Here is a 22,766-nt window from a genome sequence, read left to right as displayed (position 1 = left end):
AGACTTTTAAAACTCCGCAACCGACTCTGCAAACCAAAAGTTCCATGTCCAAAGAGACACTGAACTTGAAAGCATATCGAAGAACAATCTGCTATTGCCCGAAATAAGTTGACCAAGAAAGGAATTCCTTCTGAAGAGTAGCCAATAATCGAATAAAGTTCTACAGCGCGTACGGTTGGCTATGCCTATAAAGGAATATATGAAACATGTGTCTAAAGGTATCCACAGTACAGAAGCAAAAGAATCAAATAAAATGACATGACAACATGGGGAGTTTGGTGTATTTACATAAAATCGGACGAAAATATATATAGAAGTTATATCCAAATCTGAACCGATTCCAACAAAACTTGACACACGTTAGCCTATACTAACATCATTACGTTTTGCAAATTTGTGTGCCAATCGGCCATATTATTAGGCTTTGGAGCACTCTTTACTTACAATCGTACGAAAATATACATATATGGAAGCTATATCCAAATCTGAACCGATTTCAAAAATCAACCCACGCTATTTTATACTAACTTCAGTACGTTGTGCAAAATGTTGTGCCAATTTGCCTAACATCGGGTCTTTGGTGCACCACTTACTTAAAATCGGAAGAAACTATATATGAGAGCTATATCTAATTTTGAGCCGAATTTCCTAATGTCAATAAGGTGTGTCCTTTGACAAAATAAATGACTGTGCCAAATTGTATCCAATTCGGATCATTAATACGACATGTACTTTGTTTACAATTTAAGATGGACAGACGGATAGACTGACGGACATGCATAAATCGAACCATGGAACTATCTCACTTCCTTACATATGTACAAAGACATAATACCCTGTGCCACCGTTGTGGTGAAAGGTATAAAAATAATTCCTATAGTCCTGAAATTAAATCTTCGTATTTTTTTCCTATAGAAAGAACGCCCATTATCTTTTTGTATGACAAAAAGCTTTCCTCATAGGAAGATTCTTCATAGAAAAAGGTGGTAAAGGGTTTGGCATATAGTTCTCACAATTCTTAGAGTTCTGAAATTAAATTAAAAAAACGCCCATTATCTTTTTGGATAACAAAAAGCTTTCCTCATGGAAAGACTTTTTCATAGAAAAAAGGGATATAGGGTATGTCATGCAGTTTTCACAATTATCCTGGTACATAAGGAGTCTAAGCAAAGCATTCAAATCCTTTAAGGCAGGTAGTCCCAAAAAATCGAATTTCCTTCGTAATCCGATTGTATAATTCCTAACGTTATTGGTAGTCATACGTACGAATATTTATGACATTCTCTTATGTAGATATACCAATATCAGCTACACAACAAAAACTCATTTCAATTTAAAAAAAAATGCAGAACTCCAGAAGTCAATTTTTTAATCTTATAGAAATTTTAGCAATCAATTCCTCAACTGCTTCCAATTGATCGTCATGGATTATTTTCCAAACCTACCCAAATCCATTAGGTTTTTGACAAAATAGCTATTTCCATTAATCAACTTGGAAATTACGCATGCTTTACACAAATCCATATAAAATTTCAAAATTTTCTTCTCAAAAAAATTTAGAAATTTCTATCAGTTCTAGTAAGAAATAGTCAGATATATGTAAACATAATATATATTCTGGAAAATAACTGTATATGCTGATAATATTCGTCACACGACTGTTTTTTATTGAGCCTCAGACAATTTGTCTGTTCCAGAACCTGCATGAATGTACAATTTGTTACTACGATAACAATCCTTTATGATATCTTAAAAAATATTAAAAATTAGTAAATTCTTGAAGTACGGGAACAGCACCCTGTTTTTTGACTCATGTTTTTGATCTCATTTATCACCTGGAGCCACAATAGGGGAGCTTTCATTTAGAGTAAAGGGGGCAACCTGTGGGTACGAGTGCGGATAATTGATAATTATTCTTAAGGCTGTATAAAAATCCTCATCAAAGTTACAATGCTCAGCCGATTTCTAGATTTTATTTTTTCTTATCAACTTATAGGTACTTGACTTGGATCATCAAAACAATTGTTGTTGTTTTATTTTTGGATTAAAATAGAATATTTTATTTCCAGAACATACTTTTTCAATATTGACTAACCGGTATAATGCAACTTCACATCATATCTAAATAAAGAATATTTCTATCAATTAGACTTAAAATAATAAGAAAAAAATTAAAAAAAAAAAAACTCTCAAACCTAATTCTATTTTTGATGATGCCGGCAAAAGTCCAACGAACCGCCGCAGCAACCAACAACTGAGGAAAAAACCCTTATCAGGAAAATTAAAAATAAAATATAATTGAAATCTTTTGTGATTTATGAAAATTTAGCAGCTGTGTGTGGACACAGCAACAAAAATATATAAAACCAGACAATTTAATATGTATGTAAAAAGTGTGTGTGCAAACATAGACACAAAGGTAAATGGCAGGCAGGCAATCAGCTGATTGATTTTCTTTTATTTTTTTGCAGCAAATAAAATAAACAATTTTTTGTTTCTTTTTTATAAAGAAAATAAAATATTGTTTTTATTTGCACTAGCAATAGTTAATATATTATTGTTGTTATTGTTTTTCCTTAACGAATCAAAAAAAAAACTTCGAGATACAATTAGAAAGAAACTTCAAACTAGACACAGCGACACAACAAATAATCCCCACATAACCCATTTGATATGCAAATTTACATACATATTTATGTGTGCGTAAATGTGTTGTATATATATTTTTATATAAAAATAAATATGTAATAATATATATAAATATTTGATCATTTATATACGGCTGCTTCATGGAAATCCCCTTCAAAATATAAAAAAGAAATAAAGAAATGACATCGTTGATGCCTCTAAACGATCAACGTTACAATTGTGTTTTGCCGTTAAACGTCAGTGAAGAGAGACATTTGACATTTTTTTGCACCGTTTGTAATTATGACACCATAATTTTGTTTGCTTTTATTTTCATCATCATTTTTTAATAATAATTTAATTATTTGTTTCACATTATTTATTTCGTTTCTTTCTTTTTGGCGAATGTCATGACACGAAGAAGAATATCGGCAAATAAAACGAAATTGTTTTAATAAAAAAAGAAAACACACAATCAACCACAGAGACTGGCAGCAAAAGTCGCTCTCTCATACACAGCTGCAGAAAAAATAAACCGAAATGAAACACATCAAAATAAAACAACAACAACAACGCAACGATTACTATCGATTTTTTAGAACAAACACACACGCACTCACTCCACATACAACGTATATAATAATATACCACTGTCGGTCGTTTGGCCGTCGTCGTCGTCTTTACAAATTTTTGCCATAGAAATTAATTCATTTGGTTTTAAAATTTCCTTTTCTTATTGCTTCGTTTTGTTTATATTCGTTATTTTTTGTTATTGTTTTCCACTACTTTGTAATTTGTTTAACTTTTTTTCCAAAAAAATTATTAACCAACAAAAATTTTTGTACACCTTTCTAAGCACTCACTACTCACAATCCATCCAACGAAGGAACGAACGAATTGCAATTTTTTCTTGTTGTTTCTCGTTTTATTTTTTTACTCTCGGCTTTTTCTTTTGTTTCTTTGATTTAATGCAATTTCTCTTTTCGTCAATTCCCTATTTTATTGTGCATGGCATTCTTTTTGTTTTTTTGCATCCGCCCAATAAGAATTTTCATTGCTCTCACTCTCTCAGTGAACAAATGTCTGGTAACCATTCTCTCTCACCGACTCTCAGATTTTTGTGGTTTTTTTCTCGCCTTCTCTGTGTGTTGCCGTTTCTATTGTATTCCTTCTTATTTACATTTGCACAAATCGTTTTTTTTTTGTTAATTTTATTCTATTGAACTTATCTATGAGTTGCACAAAAATGCATAATTTCCCGAAATTCGCTTGTTTTGTTTAATTTATTACACCGGATTTTCAACAAAATGGCTACCAGCCACACAATCGAATATTTCGTTATGGAAAAAAATATATTTTGTAGGGGTCGTCTCCCACTTCCAAAAAACAAACACCTTTCGCAATAGCAGCAGCTTGCTTTTCTTCCTTTTCTCTTTTCTTTTTTTCTGATTTTTTGCACTGCTTACTTCATTCACTTTTTTTCCTTTGTCATTGCAATTTTTCAATTTTCTTCATGTACTTATATGTTTTCACACACCAACAAGGAAAAATTTAATAATTCTTTAAAAAATATTATTTTTTAGCAACCTTTTTTTGCACTACTTTTAAATTTTGTTATTAATTTCACAATAAGCTGTGTGCTGTTGGTCATAACACCAACTTTTTGAATTTTATCGATTTTACTCTGTGGTGGCACCACCACCAACCAGAGGCTCCCGATTTATTTTCCCGACGTACTTTTTCCGGTGTCCCTTGCAAATTTTTCTTTCATTTCATGTCACTTCATTTTTTTTCTTTCTTTTTTGCAAAGTTAAATTTTCTTCACACCTTACAAACTTTCCAACACATCCTTTTCGTTATTTATATAATTAATTGAATAGATTTTTTCTATACCTTTGAAAATAACTTTTATGCAGTATTATTAATTTATTTATTATTAAAATTATTTTCTAGTATATCCCCAAAAAATTAACTTTTGCCGTGCTCTCTCAGAAAATGAAGTCGAGCTAAGAATATTTGCAACGGCGTAAAGGCGGAATGAAGTTTATAGAGGCTCAACGATAATGTTGCCATATTTTGTTTTTTGCCGTTGTAGGTATGTTTGAATCATGTTTTACCCTTAGTATTGTTAACAAAATACCATGTTTTTGTGGGGTTTCCACCTAAATAGCAGATCATGGTGCAATTATAAAAGGTAACAGCAAATCCCAGCTGATTTGATTCGAACGTAATACTAGTGTCAATATGAATTTGACAAATTATGTTTTTAAAAATCACCCAACAGAAAATTGGAAACGCATACAATTTCAAATTGTTCTTTATTAAATATGCTCCCGTATTCAATTTACTCAATCTGCTGCTGGGAAAATTTCAGGAAGCAAATCTTTCTTCAAGGAATAACTCGCTATTCCCAGCATTTTCATATGTGTTACACATATATGTGGCAATGGCTCAATTATAGGAAAGATGTGGAAGCTATAGAAATATAACTTTGAAAGATTTTCATTCATGTTTGTCAATTTTTATTTTGAAGATACGAAAATATTTCATTTTCAAAATAAAAATAATTTGATGATAATTTGTTTGTCTGTTTACATTTTCCTGTCAAATGAGTTGACACTAGTAGAACTTACAACAACAAATTTCCATGTGGTTGTTGTATCGTTTTTTGTACAACAACACTTGCTGTTACATTCTATTATTATACCATGATAGCAGATAAACAATTCAGAACGCATACTTGAAAGGGACTTATAATGCATTTATATTACGTTTCGGGTTAAACTTTATCAGGATTTAAGGCGAGACTATATTCTAATAATGTATTTATATTGTATTGGATTTTGGTAAATCCAGTGGAAATAAATGATCAATTCCATTGGAAATTTGTCCAAATAAATCCTCATAAACACAACCTTTCCGTACATTTCGAAGGAAGGTTTTTTTCATTTAAATTTTGAATTATGAATTTTGTCAAAAGTATGAGAATACCTATTAAGATGTTTAGTATACAAAATCTCATTTAAATTTTGAAATATGAATTTTGTCAAAAGTATGAGAATACCTATTTAGATGTTTGGTATACAAAATCTTCAATATTCGTTATTTGTAACACGAATTGGCTGAAATTTTGTGTTTTGTGTTCGTATTGTATATCACATCTTCGTACTAAAAATTGTTAATATTGACCTAAATTCTAGGGTTGACCTCATATAACGGTACATTAGCGATTTTGGACAGGGTTTTTAACCGAATAGGCTATAATTTTCTATTATCAATATATATCAAATCTTAAACGGCATATACTTTAGAATTTTTACTTACTTTATGATGATTTATTTGACATATATACAAAGGAATTAACAATTGAAACCCACTGGGTTAACGAAATCCGGTTAAATGTAAGCGTACTATTACTACCAAAATTTGTTAACCGGATTAACCTACTTTGAGACTAATTTTATTGAGATTTATTTGACATGTCTGCAATGGAATTGATAATTTAAATCTGCTGCGTTAAAAAATTTGGTTCAATGTAAACGTGCTATAAGAGTTAACCAAGTTTCAGGGTAGCCCCATATAATAGGTGTGTCTGGTTACTTTTCCAGTAACATTGACTCAGTAAGTTCTAGTTCAGAGTATAAGCCGTTTTTACTCACTTTTGCGATAATACTGAGAAAAGTAAGAAGATAAAATTTAGTAAGATTCAACAAATTAACAGCTGATTCAAGAAAACAATTTATTTGCGCCAAAATAAACAACAAACAAAGGACGAACACAATTGTTTGTATTGCATTAAATATTAAAAATAAAATGAACAATAAAAGAAAAAATGGTTTGGTATGTTCCCCGGGAACATTTAAGCTTCCTGCATCAATACATTGCCCTCTTTCTGCAACTTGCCTAAAAAAATAAAGAATTAGTTTTTAATTTAATGTAATTTTTATACAACATAATTTTAAATTGAACTTTTCAAATTAAAAAAAATGTTTTGAATAATTTTTGTGTTTGGTCATAAAACAGCTGATCCAAAAATGAGTTTGTCTGGTTTTCCACAGGCAAATTTTTATTTGGCAAATACTGAGTTTGTAGGCGAGAGGGGTGCGAGGAAGAAAAACAAAAATTTGCCTGTTCAGAATTTGCCGTACACGCAAATTCTACTTTGCTCTGTTCGTTGAAAACAATTTTGTTGACATTTCCTTTTGAACCTATTCGCTTTACTGACACACAGCCGGCTTTTGTTTACAAACCTGTTGCTTTAATTTGTGCAAGTGAAATTTAATTTTTAATTTTTGCAATTTATATAATAAAATATATAAAAAATAAATAAAATATTAAAAAAAATCTTTAAAATGCAAACACTTTTGACTTTTATTTTCTTTCTTTTGTATTTTGATTCGCAAATTTGGCAAAGAAAAATTTGCTAATGGAAAAGCAAGCGAAAATTTCAAAAGAGAAAACAAAAAATATGCCAAATAAAAATCTGCCTGTGGAAAAGCAGACTAAGAGCAAACAAACATAAAACGCGCACCTGTAATCATATGATTACTTTACCATTTCTTTCCTATTGTATCATGGCATAAAAACAAACTATAGCAACCTATCTTCAAAAGTCCCCCTTCAATTAACTGCTATTTTTGTTTATCATACCTTTATTTACACACAAACAGGGCCACTTGGCAACCCTGTAAAGAATTTGACGGAACGTCATAGATAAATTATCTGTGGACACGTACATCTTAGAAAAATAAGTAAATTTTATATATTTTTCTCATTTTATTCAGCCGTAAATTGTTAATTCTAATTGCGAATTAGTAAATATTGCAAACGAAAAGCAAATTGGAACGCGCCTATAAAAACAAAAACAATTAATAACTAATCTGCAATAAAATTTAAGAAAAAAACAACTAAAATATAGCAAAGCAAAAAATCAAGAAAGAAAGAAAAAAACATTTGACGAACTTTTTCCTGCTTCTTCGGATTGATAAAAAATTAAAAATATTTGTGTTTTTTTCTCCTTCTTCACATCTCCACAACTTGATTGCCGTGGTGCCAACTTCCTGTGGCTGCAAATGTTTTGCAACGTCGTCGTCGTTGCCGTGAAGACCTTTACGAATATTTATGTATTTTAAATGGTCTAGGGCGAAAGCGGAGCTACGAACAAAGCAAGATTAACATATTTTTGGTGTCGATCAGCCATTGGGCTGTGCGTATAAACAACAGTACCATCATGCAGTTACTGCTCTCGGCCGTGTGCATGGCACTGACCAGTGCCGTCATTGGCAATGCCTGGTATCAGAAGAAGCAATTCTATCCAGCGGTGGTGTACATCACCAAATCAAATGCATCGATGGCGGTAAGTAGATTCGAGAAAATAATGACGGGACAGGCTGGCAGGTGGTGCTTGGGTGGGTTGGGGCCGGTCGAGGAGGGTGTCTCACTACTTTTGTCGTGCTCTATATATATATTTATATGTGTACGGCTAGAATGTGTGTGATATGACCTCATTGCTTCTTAAAAAGATTGTTTTTGTCGGATGATGATGATGTTGTTTTTGTTGTTGTTATTTTGTATTTTCAGGTGATTTACATTCAATTCTTTGCCATTGTCTTTATGTTTGGTAAATTGTTGCGAAAGGTAAGTGTTAATTGGTAGTTGCTTAGGTAGTAATTTCTCACTAAAACAATTTAATTTTATTCCCTATTGCCTTTCACAGATCTTCTTGGGCACCTTGCGTGCAGCAGAATTTGAACATTTATTGGAACGTTTCTGGTATGCCCTGACGGAAACATGTTTGGCCTTTACCGTTTTTCGTGATGATTTCAATCCAAGATTTGTGGCCCTATTTACGGTGTTATTGTTTCTTAAATCATTCCATTGGCTGGCCGAAGAACGTGTAGATTTTGTAAGTATTTGATTGGAGAAAAAGAAATTGGAACAATATGATTTTTTACAGGTATTAGGCCACTTGTTTTGTTAAAGGTGTTTTGTTATCAGTTGAGATTTATTTTTTGTTTGTTGTAGTTGTTGTCTTGTTTGCAACTTTGAACTACGACAAATTGATAAAAAAAACAGTAGAAATAGCCAGGTTGATGTGTATTTTCATTTAGCATATGATGTGTACTTTTTGGATTTACACAACAACAATAAGAAAAACAATAATAATTTTTAATCAACAACACCTGGTGCCGTAATCTCACAGCAATTTACAAATTTAAAAAGTTCACATGTTGTTCGAAAGATGTAACATAGGAGAATATGGGGTCGCCTTTAGAATACGAAGCAAGAAAATCTTATTGATAACCTAAAAAAGTTCGAGTGCTATCCCAGAGATGCTATGAGGCTGCATAAGTGCAAGCTATTGGTGAAATATTCAATCATTCCATAATGTAGCCCTAAGCACTTCAAATAGGGTATACGAAAATTCTTCCGAATGTAAACATAAGTTGCAGGCACCTATAGGTTCGTCTGGAATGATCTTGATTATGCAGAGAGGAGGAGAGTGAGGTAAGGGACCATCCGCAATCGATAGCTACTAGCCGAACAACAGCAGTCTTCTCGAGCCATGTATATATTCATGTACGTCCGAAAAAATATTTATTATGGAGAGAGGTCTATAGAATCAGACCATCCGCACTCGATATCAACTAGCCGAACTACGGTAATCTTCCAACTATGTGTGTGTGGACTCCATTCGTACGTGGAGTTCCGGAATAAGGAGTCCAAACCCCGTAGAGTATAGTCGAGAGTTCCCCAGAGATATATGTACTGTTTAACGTCTACCTTTCCGGTATTACATATGCATCTTTACATATGCATACATAGATACAATGATGGCGTCGGATTCTTTTGTTGAGGACATATGTAAAAGCCTTCTTTCACACGGGGAATATGAAAGTATCCGCCACGAAATCGTCGGCCACATTATGCAGATGCAGTACCTGCTCGGGTGCTTCAGGGACAATCATCCTAACCATCATAAGGTGGATAAACTTTCCCAGCCAGGCGTGTCAGAAAGGATGTACATGATTTAGAGAGAGAGGTAGGTCCAACGTTATAAAAGATATCCTCTAGATCAAGTTGCCTATCAAGTAGGTCTGAATAGCATTCATACTGATGCAGTTGCCGCAGCGCAGAACTAATACAGAATGAATATCGTCCTCGGTGCTCACGCCCCATCGCAGCTGTAGAACATCAGTTTCTCAGACAAGCCAGAGTAGTTTTGGCCCAAATACGTTCAGGGTGGTGCAGTCGTCTCAATTCGTATTGGGCATGGATTGATTACCAGATGCGGAATGTCTTCATTTCTTAATTTGGAGACAGAGCCTGACTGAATCAAATAGGAAAACAACATTCATATAAACTGCTACAACAACAACGGCAGTCTTCCCGATACATGCATATATTCCCCAGGGTGAGGTGATATTTCAAAAACTGTTTATCCTCTACTTTTCCGATATTCCACAGCTTTTAAACGTCATAGAGATATGTGAAAGATTTAAAACATAACTCGACACACCGCCTCGACATTTTTTATCACACCTCATAGATTGCGAAAATGAAAATTCCGAACACTAACAACTCCAAATTTTTCACCTTCCCTTACGCCTGCTTCGTAGCAACATTTTCATGGGTGATTCGGAAAGAGAGCCACACAATTCATCGCCCAGGCATGTTAGCCACCACATTTCCGATTACACTGTTTACCACATAGACTGCGAAAACGAAAATTCTTATCACTAACCATGCCAAAAATCTCGGGAACACATTAGACAGCACACAATACTTTAGTTTATCTGCCATAAACTAAGGAATAGGAACACGATTTTTAAGTAGATGGTCGGCAGCACCAGAAGCTCTAAGAAGGAGACCTCGACGACCTCTTTTAAAGCAATATGTCGATCAGTTGTAACCTATGCGGAGCCAGTGGGATCCGCGAATACTCAGACGTTGGCGTAGTTATACTCGGGTCGTTTCGTATCGTAGACATCGTTGTCGTGGAAACGTCATAAGATCTGTGGTTACAGCAAATGGAACTAGCACCATTTCTTAATTTGAAAACTAATCCGGAACTTAGATGAATCAAACAATTGCGGAACATCAATTAGACATGTGGTAATGATCAACATTATATACTTTCCCTCCTTAATTGTCCGATCAAACCCATCCACTTAACATTATCTTCATTGTGGATACACCATGCGGAAAAGGTAATAATTGTGATTGCTGAGGTCAGGAATGGAGCGGATATCAAATTTGCTTCTTTCGCGACAGATATTGAATTACCAATCAATCTACAGCAGATTACCAAGATAAAATAATAGAATGTTCGTCAACTTCTCTCTAAGGGAAAGCCACAATAGTCGCAGCTTCAAAAAACCGATCTTGTCTGTGAACAGTAATAACAGGTGCTGAGAAGTGACTAAGTACTTCAAAGTTCTTAAAATCGACGCTTTAGTGTGTTCTGAAATGTTGATTCGATTATATAACGATGACCCGATAAAACAATCAGTTTTTGTTCTCAATAACTTTAGTTTGGTTATGTGTGATATTCCATCCAGATTCGAATAAAAAATGACGAACGTCTTCGTAGCACTTGTTTAGAAGAAAAAAAAACATACGGAAGAGAGTCTTTATAGACCAAGGGAAGGGATTTCGTATAAACAAAAGGAAGTTAGTTTATATCGACGAGTCTGAAACAGGAATGGTTCGTCCACTCAAAAACATTAATTTATACCCTTTTCAATTAGTTTGCATTTTCTTTTTTTTAATTTTAATTTTTATTTATTCACAATAATTTCAAAGTCCGCAGACCACATTTAAGAAATTACCAGTCTACAAATCTCATAATTACACTTATAATAAACAATAACGCGAAAATCCTCGACTATAAAATAAAACAAGAAAATCTTAACAATCACGATAACAATTGCGGGCCAAGAATAATACATGTACATTTCACTAACTTGACAAGCAATACTAGTAAAAGTAGTGATTATTCACAGAAACCCAAACAAAAATTTTGACTGCAACTAAGATTCTACTCGAAGATCGAGCGGAAATAGCTTAATATATAAAAAATAATAAAAAAGTTACTCTATAATGTTATCGTGGTTATTAAAACAGTATTAAAAAAAATACAAAAATTGAGGCACTTATCATTACAATAAAATTAATTAACAATAATTTATACAACTGTTATCACAAGAAGGATGGGATCAACTCAAGTATCTGTAATAATAAAATTCATTTTACAATATTAATTAAAAGATAGAAAAAATATAAACATAAATATAATTAAACAGGATTGGGTCTACTCAAATAAATGATACAGGGAGTATTATTAATTATGGTATAAATAAACAGAGGATATCTTACAAAATGTAATTATATAGGATGGGGTCTACTCAATTATATAGGATGGGGTCTACTCAATTATATAGGATGGGGTCTACTCAATTAAAAGCACAAGGCAGAATCACAATTACACAATCACAAAGGAATTTTAAAAAAACTTTTACCATGAATTATTAGTTCGTAAAAAGGTATAAAGTCTATGTCGGTAAGCACTAGGTGAGAGATGAAAGCTTCTTAAATGAAGTGGTAACGTATTAAATTTCCTAGCTACTCGAACATAAAACGATCGCTCTAAAATGGATGTTAGTTTTGGAACTATAAGCTGAGGGTTCCTAGTTGATTTTGAAAAAGTAAATTGTTCCATTAAGAAAATAGGAACACGGCATATATTTCAATTTCTAATCATTCTAATCATCTAAATTTCAATTTCTAATCATTCTGATTCACAATATAATTTTCTTCTACTTTACAGATGGAACGTTCTCCTGTTCTAGGTTGGCTATTCCATATACGTGTGGCCAGTTTATTGATGGTATTGGGTACATTAGATTATATGCTCCTTATGCATGCCTACAATTCAGCATTGGCACGCGGTCCCAGTGTACAACTTGTCTTCGGTTTTGAATATGCAATCTTACTAACTGTTGTAGCAAGTACAGCTATAAAATATGTTTTACACGCCGCTGAAATGCGTACCGATACTCCGTGGGAAAATAAGGCTGTATTCCTACTGTACACGGAGCTGTTTATTGGTTTCATTAAAGTCATCTTGTATGTGTTGTTTGTGGTGATTATGGCGAAATTCTATGCCCTACCGATGTTTGTATTCCGACCAATGTTCTTCACTATACGCAACTTTAAAAAGGCACTGAGTGATGTCATTATGTCTCGTCGTGCTATACGTAATATGAATACCTTGTATCCAGATGCCACACCCGAAGAGCTGAGATTATCGGATAACATTTGTATTATTTGTCGTGAAGATATGGTGAATCATTCAAAGAAATTACCATGTGGTCATATATTCCATACAACATGTTTGCGATCATGGTTCCAACGTCAACAAACTTGTCCCACATGCCGTTTGAATATATTACGTGCACCGGCTACGAATTCGACCGCATTGCCACGACAGGAAGAAAATGCGGCTGCGGCTAATGGAAATGCTGCACCAGCTGCAGCGGCTCCAGGTGCTGCAGTGGCTGCTCCAATTGCTTCACCGATATTACCAGGTGCCGCCGCCGCTGCAGCTATTGTTAATGGAGCGAATGCGACGGAAAATGGAACAGCTATTCCACCTACGGTTACACCAAATCCTTTCGAACAATTGGTGGCAAATGGTAGGTTTTTATTTGTTTTCTTTGCTTCTTCGATTAATTCTTTCTGATTTTTTTCCTCAGCTGGCTTAACACCGCCCACACTACCCAACTTGGCTGGCTCTGGTGCAAATGGTTTACCAAACTTTGCTGGTCTACCCATGATGCCTCCACCATTTATGATGCCACCACCATTTCCATTTGTGGCTCCATATGCTGTACCACCACCACCAATGCCCCCAGATCTAACCACATTCACTGATGAAGAGCTCAAAGCTATGGAAGGAAATGAAAGGAAAAACGTTGAAGAACGTATAAAGGTAAGTCGACGAAAATAAACCACTTTCTAACAAGAAATAGAATACTGGATGAAGAGAGTCTTTAAAAACGAGCGAAGGACGGGCGAGTGATAGACGGGCGAAAGGCAGTCTTTATAGAGGGGCGAAAGGCAGTATTTATAGACGAGCGAAAGGCAGTCTTTATAGAGGGGCGAAAGGCAGTATTTATAGACGAGCGAAAGGGAGTCTTTATAGACGAGCGAAAGGGAGTCTTTATAGACGAGCGATAGGGAATCTTTATAGACGAGCGATAGGGAATCTTTATAGACGAGCGATAGGGAATCTTTATAGACGAGCGAAAGGGAGTCTTTATAGACGAGCGAAAGGGAGTCTTTATAGACGAGCGAAAGGGAGTCTTTATAGACGAGCGAAAGGGAGTCTTTATAGACGAGCGAAAGGGAGTCTTTATAGACGAGCGAAAGGGAGTCTTTATAGACGAGCGAAAGGGAGTCTTTATAGACGAGCGAAAGGGAGTCTTTATAGACGAGCGAAAGGGAGTCTTTATAGACGATCGAAAGGGAGTCTTTATGGACGATCGAAAGGGAGTCTTTATGGACGAGCCAAAGGGAGTCTTTATGGACGATCGAAAGGGAGTCTTTATGGACGAGCCAAAGGGAGTCTTTATGGACGAGCGAAAGGGAGTCTTTATAGACGAGCGAAAGGGAGTCTTTATAGACGAGCGAAAGTGAGTCTTTATAGACGAGCGAAAGTGAGTCTTTATAGACGAGCGAAAGGGAGTCTTTATAGACGAGCGAAAGGGAGTCTTTATAGACGAGCGAAAGGGAGTCTTTATAGACGAGCGAAAGGGAGTCTTTATAGACGAGCGAAAGGGAGTCTTTATAGACGAGCGAAAGGGAGTCTTTATAGACGAGCGAAAGGGAGTCTTTATAGACGAGCGAAAGGGAGTCTTTATAGACGAGCGAAAGGGAGTTATTTATATATTTCGAGCGAAAAAGTATTTATAGACGAGCGAAAGGGAGTCATTTAAAAAAGGGAGTCTTTATAGACGAGCGAAAGGGAGTCTTTATAGACGAGCGAAAGGGAATTTGGAATATTCAGCTTGCAAAAATGAGTTTAGTTATTCAAATATTTCCCGATAGAATAAATATTTCCCGATGAATAAATAAACTCATTTAAAAAAGACCTCAAGCTCAAAGAATCTCATTACTGGAATATCAACAAAAAAGGTCGAAAAAAACACTCAGTATTTTTGAGTGAACTGAATGGGCTCTTTACAGAAAGTAGTAATCTTTACAGATGAGTTGAAAGTAGTCTTTCCATACAAGCTGGAAGGAGACGACCTGGTGGGAGTCTTTAGAAACGAACAGATTGTTCAATGAGTACATATGAGGGCAGTTCGGAAAGTTCTTAGCCTAGCACAAAGAGCACAGTATAAACAGAAAAAAGTTAAGTGTTTTGGAAACATCCATCTCTGTTATGAACACAATTTTGTTTCGATCTGGCAACTCTTTCGTATATAAACAGGTGTTCAAAAAAGATGCATCCGCAATTTTTAATAGGAAAATTAGTTTTGCGAGCTAACATTGTAAAGAATTGCGGATGCGTCTTTTTTGAAAACCTGTTTCTATATGAAGAAGTTGCCAGATCGGAAGAAAACTTACCATATGTTCATAACAGAGATGGGAGTTTCCAAAACACTTAATTTTTTCTGTTTATACCGCGTTTTTTGTGCTAGGTTAAGATATTTTCAAACGAAGTTTTTAAGGGCAAAAGAGTATTTCTAGACGAAATGACGAAATATTTATAGAATCTTTATATAAAGAAACTGAAGGGCCATGTTATGTTGACGATACTAAAAGGCCAGAGGCTCTTTAGTGATAAGATTGTAGGGTCAGAAGGGTCCCGGCCTATAGAGAAGCAGAAGGTTAACTATGAAGACGACTTTTAAATTGTTGTTTAATTTTTCTTATTCTACCTGTTTTTACAGCTTTTACGCAATATACAACTAATGTTGGATGCAGCAAATGTCTTAATGCAAAACTATCAAATAGTAGCTCCCCGTAGTATCCCAATAAATACTCCAACAACTACAGCCGCAACAGGAACATCATCTGTATCAACAGGAGCAGTAGGCACTACGCCCACAACTAGTAAAGCAAATGATGTAGCAAAACCAACAACAATACCCGAAGTTGCTAAACTATTAACAGAAAGTAAAACCGATGAATTACCAACAACATCTTCGGCAGCAGCAGCTGCTGCAGCAGCCGCCGCTTCAGCTGCGGCAACAGTTGCACAAAACAAAACGCCAATAAAAACTACTGAAGAAAGTAAAGAAATTCCAGTTGCCAAACACAATCAAGTAACCATAGAAGATTTGGGTGGGGAGGAGGAAGACGATCATATAGATGGGCCAAAGACCACAATAGCAGCAGCATCCACTTCACCGTCATCCTCAAAGGAAATCGACAGTACAGCCGAACAGATAAATGAGTTACGGAAGCGACGTTTAAAATTCTTAGAAGAACGCAACAAAACATCATCAACGGAATAAGAAGAACGTTAAGGCTCAATTTTATAAATATGATGATCTAAAGAAAATAGTAGAGGAAAAAAACTTAACTCTTTATATTTTGAAGGTGGACTGAAAAACGTTTTTTTTTTATAAAACACTAATGAATAATAAAAAGAAACAAAATGTAGTGGTTTTCACTTTTTTTTTTGGCTTTATTTAAGATTGCTAACACCCTCCCCCTAATGTTCTCCTCCTCCATTTATCTGTGTATTCCCTTGTTGAAATTGAGTTTAAGAGCATATTTTTTACATGAAACGAAATGTAGGCGAAGAAAAAGAAGTTGTAACTACTATTTGTTAATACTATTTTATGTTTATTTTTTTTTATTTTAAATACTGTACTCAGTGCTTTTAAACGCCTCTATGATCCCCGTAATAAGCATTGACACACACATTTTCCTTTTCTTTTCTGTGTTTTTCATTTTCTTTTCGAGCGAGCAAATGTGAAAATAATTTTCTTTATACATAAAATATTAAATTGATATATAATAAAAAAAACTATAAAGAAAATTATTATAACGATATATATTTAATTTATAAAAGAAAAAATATGTATGTAGCTATAACATATATTGTGTATAAAAAAAACAACAAAAGACAAAATTATGAATTGCAAATTTAAAACCAAACAAAAAAGAAACAAAAAACTTTAGAACTACAAAGAAATGGGAAATTTAAATTTATGATTACACAAAAAAAAGAAACCGAAAACAAACATTAATGTACATGTATTAAAAATAATTTATAATTATATTTAGAATTTAAATAAACAAAATCAACAAAAACAAAACACAAAATTATTATAAATGGAATAATAAATCTGTTTTTATTATTGGAATCTATTTTGTGAGAAAAAATCGAAGGTAGGTAAGTATATTTAGATTTATAGAAGAGATTGTTTCTCATGGGAAAGGAAATCGTTATTGACTAGCTTGAAGGGAGACTCTCGGGTAAAAGAGTCGTTATAGAGGAGTTGAAGTAAGACTTTCTGGACGAGTTGTGGAGGAAGCCTTTGTGGACAAGCGAAATGAAGTCTTTACTGAATAACTTTAGGGAGCCTTTGTAAACGAACAAGAGTTTGTCTTTTTAGACGAGCTAAAATAGGGAGTCGTTTTAAACAAGATGATACAAGGAGTCTCTAAAAACTAACAAAAGGGAGCCTCTGTAATCGAGCAAAAGGAGACGAGATTAAAGGATCATTTATAGAGGAGGTGGAGTCGTTATAAACAAACTGAAACTGGTAGTCTTTATAGACGATATAAAGATAGTATTTTTAGAGGAATTGAAATAGGGAGACCTTATAGACGAACTGATGGCATGATTCCAATGGTCTATTAAATATGTGTCGAAAGAAATATTGATTGACAGTTCGTCTTCGGACGGCTCACTAGAAAGACGCATTTTAAAGAGATAATCACGCCTACGGGCTTAAAAAATTACATAAACGCGATGTGTTAAGCTTTCGCTTAACTTAACTGTTTTATCTACCGAACTAAATGAAAAACATATGCACAAAGACATAATACCCTGTACCACAGTGTGATGAAGGGTATTAATAGTTTATCTATGAGTGAACAAGGTTAATAAGAATATCAGGTTTTTATACAACAGCAATCCAAAGGATTCATAGATTGTTAGACGATGTCTACATATGGTGTATGGTCCTATACCTTCTATTTTAATAGAAAGTTGTCTAGTTGGAGGAGGACCCGCCTTCATTAAAAAATATATATATATTGATTATCTTATGGTACCATCTTAAATGTATGCCGTCGTAATAATTTTGGTCAACGATCACGTTTTTATTGAGAACAAAAATTGATTATTTTATGGTTTGATCCAGGCTATATATCTTTGTGGAAATTGATTTATCAAATGCTGGTTTATTGAGAACAAAAATTAATTTTTTTCAAGACTGTCCAAGAAATCAGAATTATGTATTGTAATTTACCTTTGTATTGCTTAACTGCTACGAGACTCTACTTCTCTAAATTCTGCTGGATCTGTAAAACGCACAGTCAATATATAGAATATTGAGGGGAATGGTACTAGCGACAATAGAGCATAGTGATGACCCAATGCAATAATACCATAGGCCAACAATAACCATTGGATACCTTAAATGAAATGGAGATTATATTAATTATTATATTCGAAAACCTATAAACAATGATAGTCATAAACATTTAACCACTTTTAGGAAATAATGCAAATTTTAGTTTCATTCATACTTACAAATAATCACAAAATTCTTGATTTCCATAAATGATGATTTAACCAATGCTTTAAAAGATTGATCCAATTTCATTGAATAATGTATAGCATTTGAGATCATGGACATAGCAATGCTCATGTAAGGAAAGGCATAATCTAAAAAACAAAATCATATTAAATGAATATTTATGTTTTAATTTCGATTGTACTCACATATCAAACCGCATGCCAATGCATGAACAAAAGTTATCAAAGGCAAGAAATATAAGGCTGCATATATTGGTGCCTTGCCTCTCACATCCAAGACAGCACTAACTATGGGTCTTATAATAAACATGGTCACGAGACACAGGAAATAGAAGACCAATACAATAGTTTGCCTGAAATAATAAAAGTATGAAACTATAGTCTTCCTTGCCATACCCCTCGGCAAACAATGCCATACAATCCCCACTAATAAATAGTTGTTTTTATAAAAACAACAAACTGGCATACAGCCTGACTATTTAGCAAAAACAAAACACAAATGGTATCCCAAATCAACCGCCAACACTACTGAAGTATGAAATAACCTTTCCGGAAGAGAGGTAAAAATAGAAGCAATTTAAATAAAGAAAAACAAAACAAGGAGATATTATACACGATCTGAAGTTCAGAATGTCTTTATAGACGAATAGAGAAGTGAGGGAGCATTCAGAGACTAGTTGAAGGGGAAGGGAGCGAAAGGAAGTATTTATAGACGAGCGAAAGTCTTTATAGGCGAATGAATGGTAGTCTTTATAGACGAAGCGAAGGGAAACTTTATTGACGAGCAAATTGCAGTCTTTATAGACGAATGAAAGGTAGTCTTTATAGTCGAGCGAATGGGAGTTTTTTTAGATGAGCCTGAGAGAGTTGTTATAGACGTGCCAGATTGAGTATTTATAGACAAGCCGGAGGGAGTATTTATATACGAGCCAGTAGGTCTCTTCATAGATTAGCCGGAAAGAGTCTTTATAGGCCAGTCAAAGGAGTCTTTATTGACGAGCCAGTCAAGCTGATCTCAAGGAGTTGTTATAAACGAGATGAAGTTCATAAATTCGTAATAGACGTACTGAGAAGTCAGGAAATTTTTATAGACTAGCTCAAGGTAAGGGAGCGACAGGAAGTCTTTTAAAGACAAGGGAAAAGAAGTATTTAAAAATTAGTGAATGAGAGTCTTTTTGGACGAGGAGAGGAGCGTCCTTATAGACCAAATGTTTAATTTAAAGACAAAGTCAATTGGAGTCTTTATACACGAGCCAAGGATACTCTTTATAGGCGAGCGAAATAGTCCTAAAAGTGTGTGGTTATAATTCAAAGTTTATAGATTTTATAAATAATCGAAAGAAATTCTATGTTCAAATATCATTGTTTCGACCTACTTACAATGGATATACAGCCTCCTGGGTACAATGCAGAGTTTTCTCATAGTTCGGCGTTGGATTATAAAATAGAGTATACCAATCGGAAAATTTACGCACAGGACAAGAAAATAGACGAAATTCACCCATGGGCTCCATTAAGAGTATGGAAACAATTGCCGAAATGGTGACCTCCACAATGGCGCAAGATGTCAAAATCAATTGTTTACGAGAGAATCTGAAAAAATACACATTTAATATGCATTTGATAAACGAAAAGAAACACGTTAGTTACTCACTTCCGATCCTTAGCATCCAAATCAATAAAGAAACAATGCATCATCAGCGGCAACATAGCCATAAAACCCATATAAAACCATGAATATGAATCCAGTTCATCTTCGCATTGGGTGCAAGCGTAGCTGGCATTTACACGATAACCCCGTGGACAGGGGCCGCATTCACTCCAGCCATCTTCCAATTCGACACGACCACAATATTGTCCAGGGCAGCGTTCCAATGTCGTTGACATCATTACTTTTGAGACATAGTATCTGGCTTCAAGATAAAATTACAGGAAAATACAAATATTTCCTTCAGGTCACAACAACAAAAGGGGAGTGATGGATGAATATGAGATTAAAGAAAAACTGGAATTGTTTAGAATGAGAACAATGAGAAAATACAAAATTGGAAAACAGCTGTTGCTATATAAGCACGCCAATCACAGTAAAATGCGTTCCAAATCTAAATAGTTTTACACACTAAAACTCCTTGTACATTAGAACTTTTTACCGGGTTAACCTACTTTAAGAGGATTTATTTGACACAATCGTCCAATCTTCCGATTGAGGGATCTGTGCAACCACCCATTGGTTATTTCATTGGCAAAATCCGCTTGTTGTACGGTGGTCAGATGGTCGAGAGAACTTGGTTAGTCTGCTTTTCCACAGGCAAATTTTTATTTGGCAAATACTGAGTTTGTATGCGAGAGGGGTGCGAGGAAGAAAAACAAAAATTTGCCTGTTTGCTTTGCTCTGTTCGTTGAAAACAATTTTTGTTGACATTCCTTTTGAACCTATTCGCTTTACTGACACACAGCCGGCTTTTGTTTACAAACCTGTTGCATTAATTTGTGCAAGTGAAATTTAATTTTTAATTTTTGCAATTTATATAATAAAATATATAAAAAATAAATAAAATATTAAAAAAATCTTCAAAATGCAAACACTTTTGACTTTATTTTCTTTCTTTTGCATTTTGATTCGCAAATTTGCTAATGGAAAAGCAAGCGAAAAAAAAGAGAAAACAAAAAATTTGCCAAATAAAAATCTGCCTGTGGAAAAGCAGACTTACAGAATCTCAAAATCTATCTGGCCTTAATTCTCTCGCCGATGTAATTCTTCGCTGTTGGCACATAATAATAAAGAGATCAACATAATTGTAGGGATCATAACAGGTCACTGCAGGATTAGATCTCTCACTTCGAAATTATTTAATTTTTAAAATTATTTAAAATTAAAAATTTAATTTTTAATTTTTGCAATTTATATAATAAAATATATAAAAAATAAATAAAATATTAAAAAAAATCTTCAAAATGCAAACACTTTTGACTTTATTTTCTTTCTTTTGCATTTTGATTCGCAAATTTGCTAATGGAAAAGCAAGCGAAAAAAAAGAGAAAACAAAAAATTTGCCAAATAAAAATCTGCCTGTGGAAAAGCAGACTTACAGAATCTCAAAATCTATCTGGCCTTAATTCTCTCGCCGATGTAATTCTTCGCTGTTGGCACATAATAATAAAGAGATCAACATAATTGTAGGGATCATAACAGGTCACTGCAGGATTAGATCTCTCACTTCGAAATGGGACTCCAGCGGAGAGGATTACTGTCGTCTATGTGAGTACGAAGAAGAGCTAGAAACAATTGAACATATTCTCTGTAGATGTCAATCACTGAGTGGCAGAAGACATAAACAGTTTGTTACGTGCCACCTACTTCGGTACTATGGTGTATCTGTGGCCGCTAGCTCAGGAGCCAATAATCAGGGCGGTTCCATCCCAGACACCAATAGTCCTAGAGGACGAACAATTAAATTTTTATTTCGACTAACATAAATAAAGACAAAACTATACAACACAAACACCTGGTACACCTGAAACAAAGGAGATTGGTGGTTTTACTCCCACACTTGCCCACCCTACCTTGACCCTTAGATCCTATTAAAAATAACAACATTTCAAGGGCCCCGAATTCCATGTACACTCACCTCATTACAATATCCTAACTCTCCTCTCTCACAAAAACAATCAGAACATCATATTATTTTTAACAAACAAATCACAAACAGTTTATTGACATAATTTCCTTAATAGATAAAACACGATAAGAATGAAACATTAACTACAATTCATAAATTTTAGGATTCATTAAATTTTAGGACTTTTACCCTTTTTTATGCGGATAAAAATAATGCCAATATAGGCTCTTATCTCACAAGTATTAAAATGGTTATACCTGCCTAAAGGAGCTCGCTTAGTAGGTTTTTATTGGACATAATAATTCGTCCACACAATGAACAAAAAACACTACATAAATTGGGGCAACCCTAGAATCATTATATCGCAAGAAAAAAACCTAGTTAATGCTTCTTACAAACAAATATTTAGAATCATTAAGTAACAAACACTTATGGACAACACAACTTAACCTAGATTTAACCTAAGAGTTTAAATAGTATTGTTATGTAATATTATTAGTTTTAATCGATTTTTAAAATTTTCATATTTTTCAGTTTTCTTTAGTTTTGGTTATGCCTTTTTATAATTTTTAATTTTTTTGTAAATAACATTTCTATTCTTTTCTTTCTTTTCAGATTATTTAATTTTCTTATGGTGATTATTCAATTTTCTTATGGTGGCGATGCCAGTTTTACATATGGAATTGGTAAGTAATATCTTCGTTACCTGGATTAATCCAAAATAATAATAA

At 34.1% G+C, this 22,766-nt stretch overlaps 2 protein-coding genes across 2 annotated transcripts in view; one reads left to right on the top strand and one right to left on the bottom strand.

Annotated features, from left to right (window-relative positions):
* Window positions 1–20,314, bottom strand: part of LOC133322884 (JNK1/MAPK8-associated membrane protein) — a 36,295-nt gene extending 15,981 nt beyond the window's left edge. The window contains exons 1-5 of the mRNA XM_061531838.1: window positions 20,070–20,314; window positions 19,796–20,008; window positions 18,602–18,768; window positions 18,410–18,544; window positions 18,126–18,291 (exon numbers count right to left, since the gene is read on the bottom strand). Coding sequence (XP_061387822.1) covers window positions 18,137–18,291; window positions 18,410–18,544; window positions 18,602–18,768; window positions 19,796–20,008; window positions 20,070–20,305 — 906 coding nt within the window. The 5' untranslated portion in view covers window positions 20,306–20,314 and the 3' untranslated portion in view covers window positions 18,126–18,136. The remainder of the gene's footprint in view (window positions 1–18,125; window positions 18,292–18,409; window positions 18,545–18,601; window positions 18,769–19,795; window positions 20,009–20,069) is intronic.
* Window positions 7,793–16,154, top strand: LOC133322885 (E3 ubiquitin-protein ligase HRD1). Its single transcript, XM_061531839.1, has 6 exons — window positions 7,793–7,984; window positions 8,209–8,265; window positions 8,345–8,533; window positions 12,458–13,325; window positions 13,386–13,621; window positions 15,588–16,154. The coding sequence occupies exons 1-6, from the start codon at window positions 7,859–7,861 to the stop codon at window positions 16,152–16,154; spliced, it is 2,043 nt and encodes a 680-aa protein (XP_061387823.1). The 5' UTR covers window positions 7,793–7,858.
* Window positions 20,315–22,766: the final 2,452 nt, after the last annotated feature.

The sequence above is a fragment of the Musca vetustissima genome, unplaced genomic scaffold (assembly GCF_032173495.1).
Source record: "Musca vetustissima isolate MV318-11 ecotype Yass unplaced genomic scaffold, APGP_CSIRO_Mvet_v1 utg18376, whole genome shotgun sequence".
NCBI classification, from domain to species: Eukaryota; Metazoa; Arthropoda; class Insecta; order Diptera; family Muscidae; genus Musca; species Musca vetustissima.
This window is presented reverse-complemented; position numbering and strand designations above follow the sequence as displayed.